This window comes from Pelobates fuscus, chromosome 5 (assembly GCF_036172605.1).
Source record: "Pelobates fuscus isolate aPelFus1 chromosome 5, aPelFus1.pri, whole genome shotgun sequence".
NCBI classification, from domain to species: Eukaryota; Metazoa; Chordata; class Amphibia; order Anura; family Pelobatidae; genus Pelobates; species Pelobates fuscus.
In genome coordinates this window covers 368,505,655-368,523,310 of record NC_086321.1, presented here as the reverse complement: position 1 = coordinate 368,523,310, position 17,656 = coordinate 368,505,655, and the positions used below count along the sequence as shown (strand labels likewise).

Here is a 17,656-nt window from a genome sequence, read left to right as displayed (position 1 = left end):
TGTAGCTAAAAATCCTTGCACCGGCCTTGGGTCTGAATACAGTTTAAGAAAAGGCTTGTTAACCAGGAGCCTCTCAGCCATACAGCAGGAGTTTAGGGGATACGTTTGTCCTACAGGAGCAGTTTCACGCATCGCATGGGATGAGAGGATCTGTTCTCAGACCAACCATTCTGCGGCTCCAATCGGTTTATAAACAGCAGGTTTTACAGATTAGTGAGCCAGATTCCACACACACACAACTTGGACAAAATTGATGCTGCAAAGGTGGAAGTGAAAACTCAATTGGTGTGTCTGAGCCAGGGGAGCAGCAGGCTTATAGCTTCAGTTATTTTAATTGTTACTCTCTGCACTATAAACTGCTATAGTGTGACAAATGTTAGTATACCTAATTTCCACTAGATGGCAGCATATTCAAACAAATCCCTCTCTGGTTAAACTAAACAAGCTGTCATAGTGTAATATCAAATGTATAAGGGAGATATTATATCTAAACTTTTTACACTTCAAATGAATTAAGTGCAAATTAACCCTTTCACTGCCAAGTACTGAGAGTGAAGAAGAAAACGATCTCAGCAGAACCTGGCTATGTTTTGTCATGGAAAGCATTGTAGAGAATGTATTGATGGGGAAATCCTACATACTGCCACGGGACGAACACGGACAAGACGTTTACAAGTTGGGGTTTTACACTTCCCTTGCCATTCACGGCAGCAAACTGCTGATATAATAAAACATGGCCCTACAGACAAGGGAGGTCCCATGTAGAGGGCTCACACACCATAACCACTTCAAACAATAACCTCCATTTTCACCAGCAACTTCCAGCAGGCTCTAAGAGGGCTGATACACAATCACTACTGTCTCGAGAAGACTCTACCTCAGTTTATAGTGGCTGCAGATTGGATCCAGGGTACTTCCAGGAGGTAAGGAGTCTGCACCCTCACACCTGATCTGTCTGCATTAAATGCAAACTCCTCCATCCTATTGGTCATTTCGTGGTATTATAGCCAGCCATTTCGGGATTTTTGCTGGTCAGTTGTGGTTTTGCCAACTAAATCATGGCCACAAGGTGTTTTCACAACATATTATTTTGCACATGAACAACCCACCCTATAAGATGCAGATGCACGCCGGAATAGAATGTTATCAGGACCAATATGATAAAAAGAACCAAAAAACAAGGAAAGCCAACTGCAGCCACAATAGAGCAAATATTAAGATGTAACCTTCATTCCAATTAAAGTGCCGTTCTACTTTATACAGAAAGAGAGTGTGTAAAAAGGTTATTTTACAAAAGAATGTATAATAAACTTGTTTTATTGATGCTCCCTCCCTGCTGTGGATGCTGATACAGAGTTACATTCCCTTTAACAAAGATGGCTTATTGTGTCCTACCATGAGAGGTACCAACGATGACAAATAAATACAAGATGGTATTAAATCATTAGTTATTAAGACAGTATTCTTGCAATCCTTCTGAAATGTTTTAGATGTTCCAAAATGTTACGGTATAAAACCTATAGCATTACATGAATAATCTGCTCCCAAATATTCTTATTATTTACACTTATATTTGGCAATGAATATTTACAAAGCACCAACAGAATGTGCTGTAATGCAGTGTAAATAGTTGTATTTCTTAAAATGAAAGTATTTCCTGTTAATGTATACACTGATCAGCCAAGACATTAAAACCACTGACCGGTGAAGTGATTAACCTTGATTATATCGTTACACATTCACCTGTTACGGGGTGGGGTATATTAGGCACGACACGAACACTCAGTTTTTGAATTTCACGTGTTGGAAGCAGATAAAATGGGCAATCGAAAATATCTGAGTGACAATGACATGGGCAAAATAGTGATGGCTAGGCAACTGGGTCAAAGCATCTCCAAAACGGCAAGTTTTGCTAGGAAACCCTGGGTCCTGTAATTCTTAGTTATGTTACTTTGGTACGTACCACTTGAAGGGACACTATAGGCACCAAAACTACTTCATCTCATTGAAGTGGTCTGGGTGCAGTGTCCCTGTCCCTTTTAGCCCTGCAATGTAAACCAGTGCAGTTTCAGAGAAAGTGAAATGTTTGTATTGCAGGGTCAAGACTGCCTCTAGTGGCTCTCTACCAGACAGCCACCAGAAGCGCTTCCTGCAGTTTCACGGAGTTTAACTCCCTGAAAATACGCTTTAACTAGAAGTGTTGCCTTGGCCTACAAATTCCCCAGATCTCAATCCAGTTGAACATCTATGGGATGTGCTGGAACAACAAATCCAATCCATGAAGGCCACACCTTGCATTTGCAAATGTCAGATGACACAGGGCACATTCTGAGGTCTTGTGGAGTCCATGCTTCAACGCATCAGAGATGTTCTAGCAGGGAGAATCTACACAATATTAGGCAGAAGGTTTTAATGTTGTGGCTGATCTGAGTATGTCCTGATGCCTCTACCATATATCTTTACATAACAACCCCCTTCCCAGAGGCATTTGCTTTGTGTTTGGGTTGATGTCATTAGACTGACAATGCTAGATTTCTTGAAGTGAATAAGGATCATTAGGTAGGTATTATTTTCTAGATTTTGTATTCAGGAAGTTGCTAGGTAATGGGTGAAATCTTACAATGCCAACCACTTTAATAATTTACATAATAGATTTCTTAATAATCACAGTAATACATTTATAGATATTGCTGTATATTTTAAAGCCACGCTGTCTGAATCACAGCACAGTTGTCATTTATTTTTGCAGTGTTCATTTAAATAAATACTTGCCCTTTCTTGAACTCCTGTGGAACGACGGCCTTGCCAATAATTTCCTTGTAGATGGGAGATTTCAGATACCGAGCGTAGGAATCCTATAGACAGAGAGAGAAACATGGTGGACACTGTGTAACAAATGGAAGTAAGGGAACAATCTGATGGGTGACATCACCAAACCTTTTTCATCAGCATGTAGATATGTGTCTGTGCGGCATCCAGGACGTAACGATGAGGGTGCTTTAGGCCTTTCAACGTGATGTCCATTGTTTTACCATCAATGTTAATCCAACGCCTTGCACCTGGAGCCAGGAACAACCTAGAGCACAATAGAGAGATCTGTATTACAAACATGTAACTCCAGTCTAGGTTGCATGTATTGCACAACACTTTGTATGGACAGTACTCTGGAGTTCAGTCTGAGGAAGATAGTTTAGGGTAGCCAGTATGCTAGTCTAAATTCATAATGCAGAGCACATGGCATGGTCATTAGCTTGGACTAGAAGGTTAGTTTTTTCTCTATTCAGTCTTTCATTGAGGCAGTTGTATAGTACACAAAATAGACAATAGAGAAAGTGACAAAGAGCATTGATAAACGGTGCATATTCATACAGAGAGACAGAGCCTCATTTTATAAAAGTGAGGAAACACAATTAGCGGTAACGCAGCTTGACCATAAACGAGCTTGATAAGGTTGTTATCTAGTTATTATCGAATAATAGGTCTAGTGTTGTTGTTCAAGCTAATTCTGTAAAAATAAAAAACTTGAAAAGGTTTGTACCACTGGTAGACAGATGTGTAGCCCCTATAGCAACGTCTGAGAGGCATACAAGGACAACTGGATCTGGATGCACTACTTCAAAACATAAAACTAATCTTAAGACAAAAGAATAAAGAGAAACAGTGCCCAGCTTATCTCATGGTTCTTGTCTTACTAAGATCATCCCACTCCCAAGTTTGGAAGATAGTTCCCAATAAGAGACACAGTGCCCGTCATCCAGAGTAATGAACTCCACGGGCCTCGGGCTTCAGCGAGAGCCTGTATGTGATGCCCACCCATCCACCTGCATCTGGTGCCCAGATCTGTGATCCGGAGGGGAGCTGTCACTTGATGTTGTTGCTTGTAGGTCCTCCGAGGGAGTGGGTTGTACACCAGGGGTCCCCCCTCCGAAGGCTCTCAGCCCAAGTATGTGGCAATGGGCTTTGAACCTCCTGAAGATCTAAGAAATACAACATGGCTTGGAAATCTTCTGAATGCTCACAGAGAGAGTATGTACCAGAGCCTTAGCCCCTTAGGTAGGTTGCGATTTTTCTTTTTTAACTCGGACAGCAGCCGTTGTTGACATAATTTTTTCCATAAAGTTGCAAAGAACACGCCTAGCCATGCCAGTGCCATATATGGCAGGTCTCTAGTTGTAGAAAAGCATGTAGCATCTGCTCATATGCCAAGAGGGCCTCAGCACCACCAGTGGTTTTGGGAAAACTCAAGAGCATAGTTCCAGGATAACCCTCACCGGTGAGGGAGGAAACGGGGTCCGTGCTGTATAGTCTTATTTCAGGGCAAATGAAAGTGGAGAGATCGGCTGCTTCTCCTACTTTCACTTTGTCTTGCAAGCCTGATATAGGCCTCAAGAGCCTCCCTGAAGAGCTTTGTCCAGATTTTTTGTAAAGGTCTCAATCAATAAACTTGAATAAAAGGTATCCCCAGCAGCTTGGCTGCACAATGTCTCGAGTTATAAGTGGTCAAAAAGGGCAAAAGTAAAATTTGAAGAGTTATTAGAGGGGAACCAAATTCTAGCATTTCCAATGTTACAGCTTAAATATAATCTCCCTTCTAAAGAAGTAACTATCTAAGAATAAATTCCTTCATTTTAAGTAAAGAATTCTCGGAAAATACCCCAATTGATGAATTTATAGCATTCCATTATAGGAAAAAAATTGCTTCTAGATTTAACCACTTTGTAAAAAACCAAAAGCAAATTGATAAAGCGTCAGCAATGATCAAATGGGAGCAAGAATTTCAAATGTATTTTTCGCTTGAAGAGTGGATATCGGGTCTACACTTATTAAAAAGGCATATACATGGGGTAAATATACGGGAAGTTTATTTAAAATTGTTTATAGATGGTATTTGGTTCGCACTCGTCTACACGAATTTCAAGCTACACTTCTACCAGATTGGTGGAGATGTGGCAGGGCATTAGGCTCATTCCCCCACATATGGTGGGATTTGTGAGGAGCTGAACCCCATGAAATGAATTCTATCCGGGTTAGTAAATTTTATTCTCAAGGCACAAATTGATATAACTGCCCAAACGTTTTTGTTCCATTTAGATATGTCAAGGGTTAACATAAAAACTAAAATTCTCATGATTCATATCTTTATGGCAAGTAAATTAGTTATGGCCAGGAACTGGAGAAACATAGGCCCTTTGAATTGGCATGACATACGTACACAAGTGGACTTCCAATATAGGATGGAAGCAGGCATAGCATTGGATAGAGTATCCAAAGAGAAATATGATGAAACTTGGGCCCCTTGGGTTAGATATTTAAGAACAAAAGCTTAAATCCCCCACTAATTCCCCAATACCACTCTATCATTGTTAGGAAACTTAGCAGCTTCATTTTTTTTTCCGTTTGTATGCGTATGAAAGGGATTAATGTGATTATCTTTGTGATTTGAACACTTCTATTGTATAAACATGCAAAATCATAGTTTTAGATATTTTTATTAAAAGAATTCATTGTAATATAGTAAAAAAAAAGGGCAAAGTATAGCTTTATCACACGGAGCTCTATCAAGAGGCCACTGATCAGCATACCAGTCAGGCCCTGCCTCCACTAATAAGTTATTTAGAGTCTGACCACTAAGGTATGAAGGACAGCTATGGAGATGTAGAGACATATAATGGAGGTTCCATGGCTCCTCCAACTTTAGGTCTGGTGCACGTTTAAGGGACATTGTAAGCACCATAATCACTTTTGCCCATTGCACGGATTATGATGCAAAAAGCCTTTGGCACTGCTTCCTTTTCTGTCAAACGGCTCTTAAGTGCTCTGACAACAAACAGGGCTCTTCTTGCACTTAACTATTATGCCGCAGCTCCAAGCACTCACAAATGATCATTACAAGGTTAAATGAATGAAACAAATTCATTAGAATGAAACAAATCCATTTAATCAATTCCTTCTACACTATCCAAGCTCCAGCAAAGGCTTAAGGTTGCAGGAAGTCCAGGTAATTGCCAAACCACTAAAAACTACAATGATGGGTAATGGTTTGGTGGTTAGTGTGTGTGCCGTTAAGTTAATGTTGGATCCAATTCCCTTGGCTAAGAATTGGTTTAATCGTATAGAGACTCTGTGTGTGACTGCTGGGTAAGCCCATGTTTCATTAAAATGTTTATCCTGCCATTGTGGTCATACATCACCCAGTGCAAGATAGCCCCAAGTGTAATCCACATGTACAGCCATACAGTGTCTGCCATATCTGTATTATAGACTTATTACACATCTAATAAGTTTTGTTGGGTATAGACGGCACATCTGTTGAATCTCTCTCTCTCTTCTGGATGCATTACCCATACTCTACTTGTTCTAAATTGTAAGCTCATTAGCCAAGCTCCCTCCTAGCCCATTTTTTCTTTTCTCTATTCAGAATATGTCTGCACTCTGTACATAGTAATTCTGATGTTCTAATAGCAAAGATTAGAAAACAAAATATATTTGCAATAAGGCACTGATTAGAAGTCTTGCAGTAATGACGATGAAGAGCAGGTAGTGATCGCATACTGATGTTAAAAATCTTGTTTTGGGGGAATGAGGGTTGTTTGCTAGGACACAGGTCTAGTATTGTTTACGTTCCAGCTGACAAATAGTCATACTATATTTTTTTAACACAAGAATGCAGCGCCACCTTGTGGAAAAAGTAATGCAGTGCCGTTAGTGTTGTAATTATAAATTCAATATACAGTGGGACCTCGGTTTACAAACGCCTCGGTTAACATAATTTTCGGTTTACAAATGAAAATCCATTGAAAATAATGCCTCAGTTTACAAAATATTTTCGCAATACAAAGCAAGTTTCCCCAGGATGCATTGCACCTGGGAGGTTTATAGCACCGCCCCCTGCATGCTGGAGCCTGTGGGTAGCACGTGGCGTCGAGTGTGGAGGTGTTGGAGCGGCTTTTGCATCGAGTTTCAGAGCCATTCTGGAAATTGTTTGCAGTTGTTTTGGTACCTTTTGGTGCATTTCTCAAACTGTGGAAAGGTAGCTGAGCTTCGTCGTTTGCATGCTTTTTATTGTGTGTTGTGCATTGTGGGTTGGTTTCCACGCCAGCTCATTTTGACTTTTTTCTGACCTCCAGAACGGATTAATTAGTTTTCACTGTATTCCTATGGGAATGCATTTCGGTTTACAAATTTTTGGCAATAAGAAACGTCCCGGAGAACGCATTAAAATCGTAAACCGAGGTCCTACTGTATCTGCTCACTGGGTCATAAAGGGTGTGTAATAATTACCTACTGCTTATGGCAGACCTTCATAAACATGTTTTAGGCAGAGGTAACACACAGTGGTGCAATGTCCTCCATAATATGGACCCCCTGCATCAATTTAAAGGCAGAGAAAGCGATCTGGATGAAGTGGGATTTACATCTTAAAGTCTCTGATAAGATTATGACATCCTTACAGAATGTCTTGAGACTTTGCAGAACCAGCCAGTTTATATAAACAATAGCTCTCAAAATGTCTGGATCGTGAACAAGGTGCAGTGAATCGATTCAGCCATAGGCAGGTATTATGTTCATCAAATTATTTACAGGATCAAGCCCATAAATCACAATAAAATGAAGGAAATTATACTCCAAAAATGAGCTAAATACACAAGAGGCAAGGTGGAGTGGTCTGCGTTGAAAAGAACACCTGAATAACAAAATGTGTCAATATGGGTGTGCCTGTGTCCAGAAGGGCCAGGCCCATGAGAAGCAAAGTTGGAGAAAGATACAGATACTATAAGCTCAATTTGCCATTCCGATTTTCATTCCGTTCCAAAAAATCCCAAAAATTTAATTTAAAGTGAATTTCCTATTTTAGGAAAAATGGGAAAGGTTTTGTCAGGTCAGCTACGGCTTCAGTCTGCTATTTTGGCAACATTCACTTTCAGTTCTTAATAAATAACCGAAAAAGGGAAAGAGAAAGGGTGCGCCTTAGAAGTAAGTGAAAATACTAAAGTGGTGTCAGGTCAGGATAAATAAAATAACATAAAAATAAAATACCAAAAATAAAAATAATATAATAATATAGTGAAAAAAGGAATATGGCAACAATATAGAAAATAGCCAAAAAATTCCTTTATTAACACTGAACAATAATTATAAAAAGTTTCTAGACGCGTTTCGCCACAGCTGGCTTCATCAAGTAGAAACTAATAGGAAAATCAGACCCGACAGATCTGTTCAGTGTTAATAAAGGAATTTTGGAGCTATTTTCTATATTGTTGCCGTATTCCTTTTTTTCACTATATTATTTTTATTTTTGGTATTTTATCTTTTATGTTATTTTTTATCCTGACCTGACACCACTGTTCTACCATCTATAAGAAGCACCAAGAATCCCTAGGTGGGAATTGTACCACCTATACGCTACCCATCGAGCAGTGCGTCTGCTCAATATACCGTGAGTATATTTTATCCTGTTTTTTATCATCCCTAATAGTTATACAGGGAGCACTATATATTTTATTTTCTCTCATCCCGAGCTGGACTATCCTACTGAAGAATACTAGAGAAACTTCACATATCCTTGAGTGGGGATTGTTCCACTTTGCGTAATTCAAACCAGAGCTGGATATAAGCTCTGGATACTGTGAGTAGTTTTATTATTATATACCCAATACCTTATATTTCGACATACTGTACCATTGGAGTCTTTTGTCTTCTGCTTTTCCCACAAATATACCTCTGGACAACGAGTCTTCACATGTGACCATATACCCCATCTGCTGTCCTACAAGGATCTCTTCCTGCCAACGTGGATAACTTTGGACTATTGCAGAATTGCTTGGACTTTTGAACATTTACATTAGTATTATTTTCACTTACTTTTAAGGCGCACCCTTTCTTTTTCCCTTTTTCTTTTATACCTATTCTGAGGGGATTAGAGGGGACCCCCTTTCTACAGGTGTGCTGCCGATACGTTACACTTCTGTATTCCTTGTTGACATATCAGTGCTGATCCTGCTCTGTGATTTCTTAATAAATAACCGACCAGTAATTAATGTAACCGTGTGCTAAGCCAAAGTCACAGTATTTTTTATCACATTTGGTTGATTGTAGATTGCTACAATCTCACCATACATAGATAAAATGATTTGATTAGCCTGTGAGTTACATATAAAGTGTGAACCAAGTTGTGAAACACATGATTGTGTTTAACTGTAGTGAAGGGATAAGACCATTTATCGACAATGAAGCTCAAATACGGCATGGTAACACATGAGTGAATGGGATTAAAAAGATCACCAGAAATAACCAGTTAGAAGAATAAGGTGAAAGTACGCAAAAATGAAATGCAAATACAAGATTTTAAAGCAAAGTGCTAAGCGAAACGGCATTCACTCGATATGGAAAAGAGATTTAGCACGAGTATGAACGGAGTAAATATAGACATACAGATATAACACTCCATTATACAAAGCTAAATATGGGATGGTGCAGAAAAATGGTAAACGTCGCTTGAAAAGTACATTTTAACCAGGAATCAATGTTTCATTGCTGGCAGCGATGTAATAGGCATGCAGCCCATTCACATGTCTGAACTCTGACCCTAATTTCCTAAGCCGTACGCATTTATGGTTATTGAATAAAAATGAATTGTGGGGTATATCAAGTATTGACAACTGAATTGTACATTTTGGGCAAAGAAAATGTCAATTAAAAAATTATCCATCTCTAATTTATTCTAGAATTTGAGATGTCCTTAGTTTTTTTTGTCAATCTTTGTTTATTGGTTCGTTTTTTTCCAAGAGTAATTCGAGATACAGAAATAAGAAATAGGTAAGCATTTGAATAACAATGGTATGGTACATACATTTGGGTAAGTACATCCCTCAAGCAGTTTCCACCCGATGCCCTTATCATTTCTTGGTTTACTGACTAAATCTAAGTGTGGCTGAAAGAAACGTTCTATTCTATATGTGCATTGTATTAAGAGCAGTGGGTTGTTTTTTTTTTTTTTAGTAAGTGTCAACATTAATTGGTATTCCCATTTGGCAATTAAATTGAAATATTAAAAGGAACACTTCCACCCCCATACCAACTTCAGGGGTAAAACTGTTTTTCAGGTTTTGCACCAAAGTTGGACCCACTGAGCCCAAACACTCTGTCTTTTCTCTGCCTTTCGCCTGCTTGCCGCAGTATAAGGAAAGGTTTGCCAAGTCACCCGTATTATGCTGAGGGTGTCAACAGATGTTCACGGCCTATCACCGGCCACTCCTCAACCTTCCTAATACTGCACGAACCAGAAGAGAGAGAGTTTAACTGTGCTGAAGATATTATGGAGGTGGGACTGTTCCTTTAAGTAATTTTGGCTAAATGACTTCTAGTCTTAACCCCTTAAGGACTGATCCCAATGTACATGTTGTGAACAGAACAAAACGTAAACAAAACCTGGCATTTGCGCTATATGTCTGTCCAACCGTAGTTCACCTCTTTCATATTAAATGCACCCCCCCTTATTATATATCATTGTATTCAGGGGAAACAGGGCTTTCATTTAATATCAAATATTTAGCTGTGAAACTTCATTTAATATGAAAAAAATGGGAGAAAATAAGAAATGTTGTTATTTTTTTAGTTCTACATGACATTTTAACTGTCAATGTCATAATACTGTTAGCTTTTACTGCAATAAAATACACATATTTGTATTCAGCAAAGTCTCACGTGTAAAACAGTAACCCCTATGTACAGGTTTTATGGTGTTTTGGGAAGTTACAGGGTCAAATATAGCACGTTACATTTGAAATTGAAATTCGCCAGATTGGTTACGTTGACTTTGAGACTGTATAGTAGCCCAGGAAATAAATTTACACCCATAATGGCATACCATTTGCAATAGTAGACAACCTAAGGTATTGCAAATGGGGTATGTCCAGTCTTTTTTAGTAGCCATTTGGTCACAAACACTGGCCAAAGTTAGCGTTAGTATTATTTGACCCATATATTTGACCCTGTAACTTTCAAAAACGCTATAAAACCTGTACATGGGGGGTACTGTTATACTCGGAAGACTTTGCTGATCACAAATATTAGTGTTTCAGAACAGGAAAACATATCACAACAATTATATCATTAGTTAAAGTGCTGTTTGTGTGTGAAAAATGCAAAAAAAGTAAATTTCACTGACAATATTATCGCTGTGATATGTTTTACTGTTTTGAATCACTAATATTTGTGTTCAGCGAAGTCTCCCGAGTAAAACAGTACAAAAAAAACAGTGTTAATATCAAAATACAGTTAGAATAAAATTCATATAGATATATAATTATTTTTTTTAATTATTATTATTTTAAAAATGTTTTATTTAATTTAAATTACTTATTGTGTATTTTATAATATATATACATATATATACACAACATATATAGTTATTATATATATACACGTGTGTAATTTAATTATAAGTGTATTTTTATATTAATATATGTACATATTATCGTAATATAAAAATACACTTAGTATGACATTATATATATATATATATACACACACACACATATAATTATTATTAATTTTATATTAACATTAACATGTATTTTTTATTTTTTTATTTTACACTAGCAGGGAGACTGCCTGTGACCATGTGATCGCTCTTTTAAGTGATCACATGGCCTCAGGGGTCCTAATCCGCCATGAGGAGACTGTCTGGGCTGCAGGCAGTCTCCCCACACCGGGTGCACCGCCGATCGCCGCTGGGGGAACGACGGCAATCGGGTAAGTAGATAAGACCGTTGTGAAGGTTCAGGACCGTCAGCGGTCGACAACGCAAAAATGCTGATGACGGTCCTGAACCGTCACCGGTCCTTAAGGGGTTAATTATGCTAAGTAAATAATTTATATAGAAAAAAATTGTATTTAGTTATAAATTATCAAAGCTAAAAAAAAACAGCTCCTAGTCAATACTTTAGCTTAAAGAATAATAGTCGCTTTTGAATATCTCAAAGATATATATTTTTTAAATGTCTTTATTTAAGTACAGACAGCAGCACAAATCTAGGAAAAGAATGTTGGGCCAAAGTACACAGAACCATCACACTTCCATTTGAAAATGTTTCAGTTAGGTAAGTAGAGTACCTTCATTATAAGGTGAGAGAAAAAAGTAGAAAAGAAGAATAAAAGAGATCAAGCCGGAATGCTAGGAAACAAACAAAGCTGCTGTGGGCGAGAGGGGGCGAGAAAGTTACCCCGTGACCCTAGAAGCTCATTGACATTGATCTTCCTTTTCATAGCGACCACGTTTTCGGAATTTTTTTACAGTTAGTTTGAATAAAGATAGAATCTATATGAAACACACATGTAGAATGAGTTGGATCTTCATTGACTTCTGTTTTCTAACTTTGCAAGTGAGTGAGGGTACAACGGTGATGTGACTACTGGAGGATGGAGAAGCAGAAGATGGTGGTGCCCATGAGAGAGTTTTGAGGTAAGTACACATTCCTTTACATACTCCCCTGGCCACTACTGTACATGTAAACATATTACCTTGAGGAGGAGGGGGGGTCTTTGCACAATGTACAAAGACCTCACAACTGTAGCAGAGTTTTGATAATATGCAATTCTTCAATATGCTAAGTTTAGTGAATAACTCTGTGTGATATTTAGGAATTGTTTTATGTAAAACCCATTACCTTTTTCAATTGAGGTGAGAACAAACTAGTGAACACTCACTTGTAAATCTCCTCTGCTTTTTCTTTGACTTTGGACTGGTCTCCATATTTCAAGTCTTCACAGGCCTCCCAAAAACTCATGTTTTCTCCTAAATCGGACAAAAAGCAGATATGGATGTGCATCAGCTGTGTAACCGGTACAGTAAATGCAATGCTAACACACTATAGAATCACCAAAACGGAACATCCCATAAGGCTAGTAGCAAGCTGCCGTGTGCTGACATTCTGATGTAGTGGGCAGTCTTTTACTGAAGATGTTCATGTTGCATAACCAGGTACTCCCCCCCAAAATTCTAAATACCACCACCACGTCTACTGCAAATGACATTATTAAACTCTGTGAAACATAATAGGTTTCCACATTTCTTAACTTAACCAGATTTGTGGTGAGGGTCAGGAAATTGTAAAATGGTTGTATATTCAATACAATTTTTTGAACATTCATGTTGAATAATCAAGACTGAGGCCACTGGTAGTTTTTCATCTCAAAGGAGATATTGTACGAGCTCATATGTATGTAGGTCTTCCAAACAGAAAGATATTACATGCTAGGCCCTATGTAAGAAAGTAAGTAAGGGGTGAGGAAACGGCTGTATAAAGTCCATTTTACTGTGTATGAGTAAGCACATGTCTGAGGTGTGAAATGCGTTAGCATGTCGTAATTCTGTTTGTCCTATTATTTGGACTCTTTTACTGTGGATTTTTTATGTTTTTGGTAATTAAAATTTTATTCAGTTGTCGTTGCAGGTACGTTACTTCCAAAATTGGACCTATACTCCTCCTTAATGCTCGTTCTCTAACTGTGTTTAAGTTTTACACAGATTTACACAGTTGGATAGATTAAAGGGACACTATAGTCACCAAAACAACTTTAGCTTAATTAAGCAGTTTTGGTGTACAGATCATGCCTCTTAAGCCTCTCTGCTCAATTATCTGCCACTTAGGAGTTAAATCATGTTTGTTTATGTTTATGCAGCCCTAGCCACACCTCCCCTGATGGTGACTCACACAGCCTGCATGAAAACAAAATGTTTTTCATTTTCAATAAGATGTTAACTTGCTTTAGAAGTGGTTATCTTCTGCTCTGTAACTTGAATTTTAATCACACACAGCAGGCCTAGTAAGCTATTAACACATCAGCAAACATACTGTGCAATAAAGGAAGTGTAAACATTAGATCTCTTTTGACAGGAAGTGTTTATGAGTGTTTAGGAAGGCTGTGCAAGTCACATGCAAGGAGGTGTGACTAGGGCTGCATAAACAAAGTGATTTAACTCTTTATTGGCTCTTAAATTAGAGCAGTGAGACCGCAGGGGCATGATCTATACACCAAAACTGCTTCATTAAGCTAAAGTTGTATTGGTGACAATAGTGTCTCTTTAATCTTAAGTCCAAGCTATGGATGTCAGATCAGTTATGTTTTCACACCGATGAGAAGTAAGTGCATAGTGCAGAGACGCGGTCTGGGGAAGCTGGTAGGTACACAACTGGTAGTATGTCAGCCCCATAATGTAACTTTAGAATTTGAAATGTTTCCTTCAGCATAGTTCAGTGCATTTCTTAAACGTTACCACTAAATTCCTTCTTCAGGAAGAGCTGGAAGCTTTGTCTTCCTTTGGGATCCCGAATCAACTCGCTGAAATTAAATGCCCATCTCTCCACACGCAGCTTTGTTGGGGTTTCCACACTAATAAAAGAAACAAGATGTGAATAATGTGACATTCCGACCGAGTAAATGATTGGGGGGGGGGTCTCTCTTGTTTGAATAATTTAGAAAAGTCAGTTCAAGTATATCTGTTAGATTTCTTACCACTAATCCAATGTACTGGGGCTGGTATGACAGCGCCCTCTAATGGGCAGCCAAAGGTAGTGCAGGTAGTACGGAAACCCTTTAAGCTTTAAGGAGTACAGTGTATTCTAAATTAATCTCATGGTGTCTAAGAACAACAACGATCGAACTGCACTTGCCAGTGGACAGGTTGCCAGTCAATCTACAAACAATGCATTGATCAGCACTTAGAAACAAACATCTCTTTTGTTTTTCTCTAGGTTATTGGGGTTTAACAGCTGGCATGACTGGGCAATCACAGTTATAAGCTGCATCAGAAAGCTATACGGGGAAGGTGGAACAATGAGTTCACACAAAATCGGACATGTACTGTGCTGTAATAAATAGCATATAGAGACAAGCATTTGGTATTTGGTATTTGGTATAGAGGCAACACGTTTTTGGGGGCAGTGCCCATCATTTTATCACTTCACCAGCTGCTACTGTTGGTTTCTACAATAGTATACTATCAGGGATGTCCAACCTGAGGCCCCCCAGATGTTGCTGAACTACAACTCCCATGATTCCCAGGCTATCTTTTTAAATGAAGGAATCATGGGAGTTGTAGTTCAGCAACATCCGGGGGGGGAGGGCCGCAGGTTGGACAGCCATGGTGTACTTCATTAAACAGAAGCCTGATAAAGATTTGTCTGCTTAAAATATTAAATTTCTTGAAAAAAAATAACATAACGTGTTAAAGTTTTGATTTGTTATCATTTTGATTAAAACGAGGTGCTATCGGCTGTATTTTTATTAATACAAGTTAGAGAAATAGCTGTATAAAGATAAACAATGTATTGTAGCTTTCTTCTGATATGTCAAAGGATCATTCAAAATCCCTAAAGCATTTCAGCATCAGCATCTACAATTAACACAACCACTTTCAGGGTTTTTCACCAGATCAGCAAAGTTCAGTTAAAATAACCTCATTTCAGCCGTATTTGCAATTCTCATATTTGCCATATTCTAAACTGGTTGAAATGAGGTTACTGAAATTAGAAAGAGCACATCTCATTTGGCACCAACTGGTGTCCGTTTAAAATCAGTAATTATTGCTCACACTGAACAAATCCATTAGGAGGCACATTTGCTAAATAAAATGCCAGTTTGTTTGAAGGTCAATATACAGAAATCTGTATTTGCACACTCTTAATACCGCCAGCAGGCATAGGTTAAAATCATACGATTTTAATGAATAAATACTTTGCTATACGTATACAGCTAAAATCCAGAGGCTATCTTCCATAGGCTTTGGTAAATCTTAAGAGTTTGCAGTAAAAGGAATTTAATGAATAACTGTATTCATGTAGCTACAAATTACAGACAAAAAAACGAAACTTTATTTCAGCATATATATTACTTTGTACATTACTTCAACAAAATATTTTCTGTGCAATTTTATCCCAAAATACAAACTGAAATTGACAAGTGATAAGTGGGTTAAAGGTTTGATAGTGTTCCCTGAGATTGTAACAGTTAAAATGGATGACATGATAGGTTTAAACAAACTACAGCTGATGGGACTTTGCTTAGCGTTGTTCTACCTACTAATACATACACGGTTAGTTGCCAAAGTGCAAATTGACTGGAATTGAAAGTGAACGCTCAGCATCATGGGAAATGTCAATCAGAGACATGCGAGGTATTAAAGGGACACTATAATCACCAAAACAACTTTAGCTTAATGAAGCAGTTTTGGTGTATAGATCACGCTCCTGAAGTCTCAATGCTCAATTCTATGCCATTTAGGAGTTAAATCACTTTGTTTACACAGCCCTAGTTACACCTTTTTACATGTGACTTACACAACCTTCCTAATGTCATCTAATGTTTACACTTCCTTTGTTGCAAATTCTGTTTAATTTAGATTTTTTTTATCTCCAGTCCGTTAATAGGTTGCTAGATCCTGCAGGAGTCTCCTGTATGTAAAATAAAAATGCAATTTACAGAGCAGAAGATACAAAAAAGAAAAACGCTTAAAGGAAGTTACATCTGAAAGTGAAATTATTATTTTTTAATGCAGACTGTGTCAGTCACAGCCAGGGGAGGTGTGGCTAGAGCTGAATAAACACACACAAAAGTGATTTAACTCCTAAATGGCAGGTAATTGAGCAGTGAGACTTCAGAGACATGATCTATACACCAAAACTGATTCATTAAGCCAAAGTTGTTTGGGTGACTATAGTATCCCTTTAAGGATATCCAACACTAGGCGAGGGCTGTTACAAGAGACAGGATTACAGAAACAGCAGCAGGTTTTAACAGAGAAAATAGAGCATTTCACAAAGTGGAAAACTTGTCAAATACATGAAACTAAATATACACACGTGATAATAAACTCACAGTTTGGCATTTAACTCCCAGAACATGGTGTCATCCGTAATCCAAGGGTTGCTGGGAAGGCACCCGGACATTATGGGATCATGCAAATAGTACTGTTCACAATATTTTAGGAGCCTGAAAATAAATAACCATTGATCAGAGCCTGCCGCTGCCCACTGAATAAATGCACTAATCGAATAATCCTTTTATGCAGCTTGTTTACATATCAGTTATAATACAGCAATCCTGCCCTTATAGCTAATATGCAAAGATACTACAGGTATATAATACAATAACTCGACATCTAGATATTAAATTTGATAATCATGTTCTTATAAACCGTCTTTCACCCCTGCCGGAGCATTAGCAGATACTCTTTATTATCAGAATCTTTATAAATGTAGCCCATGGATTAGCGCAGCAAGGGGAGTGGGCCTTGACAGAGCCAGGAGGTAGGCATAACAGCCAAGGGAAGTTGAGTGACAGCTAGCAAGCTGTGGGGGGGCGAAGCTACGATGGGATTATTTATACCGGACATTTTCTGAAGTGGCCATCTTAACTAAACCTAAACTTAGCTGTCAGTTATCCCTCCCACCCTCCCTTTGACTTTGGTTAGGTTAGAAAATGTTCCTGTTTTTTCACAACGGCGGGGAATGGCCAGGTTAAATCGGGGGGGGTAGATTGAGGAGGAAGTGGGCATCCTGAGGTTTAGTGTGGATAAGGCAGTGTTACACTTGGTTGGTAGTTTTGATCTCGTTGATGGCTCCGAACCTGGGGGTGTAGCGGTGTCTCGGTACAA

At 38.4% G+C, this 17,656-nt stretch overlaps 1 protein-coding gene across 2 annotated transcripts in view; it reads right to left on the bottom strand.

Annotated features, from left to right (window-relative positions):
* RGS9 (regulator of G protein signaling 9) overlaps positions 1-17,656 on the bottom strand; it is a 98,187-nt gene that overhangs the window by 17,857 nt on the left and 62,674 nt on the right. For both annotated transcript variants that reach the window (XM_063456122.1, XM_063456121.1), the window contains exons 12-16: positions 16,879-16,992; positions 14,279-14,394; positions 12,709-12,796; positions 2,938-3,076; positions 2,773-2,855 (exon numbers count right to left, since the gene is read on the bottom strand). In XM_063456122.1, the coding sequence (XP_063312192.1) occupies positions 2,773-2,855; positions 2,938-3,076; positions 12,709-12,796; positions 14,279-14,394; positions 16,879-16,992 (540 nt within the window). The remainder of the gene's footprint in view (positions 1-2,772; positions 2,856-2,937; positions 3,077-12,708; positions 12,797-14,278; positions 14,395-16,878; positions 16,993-17,656) is intronic.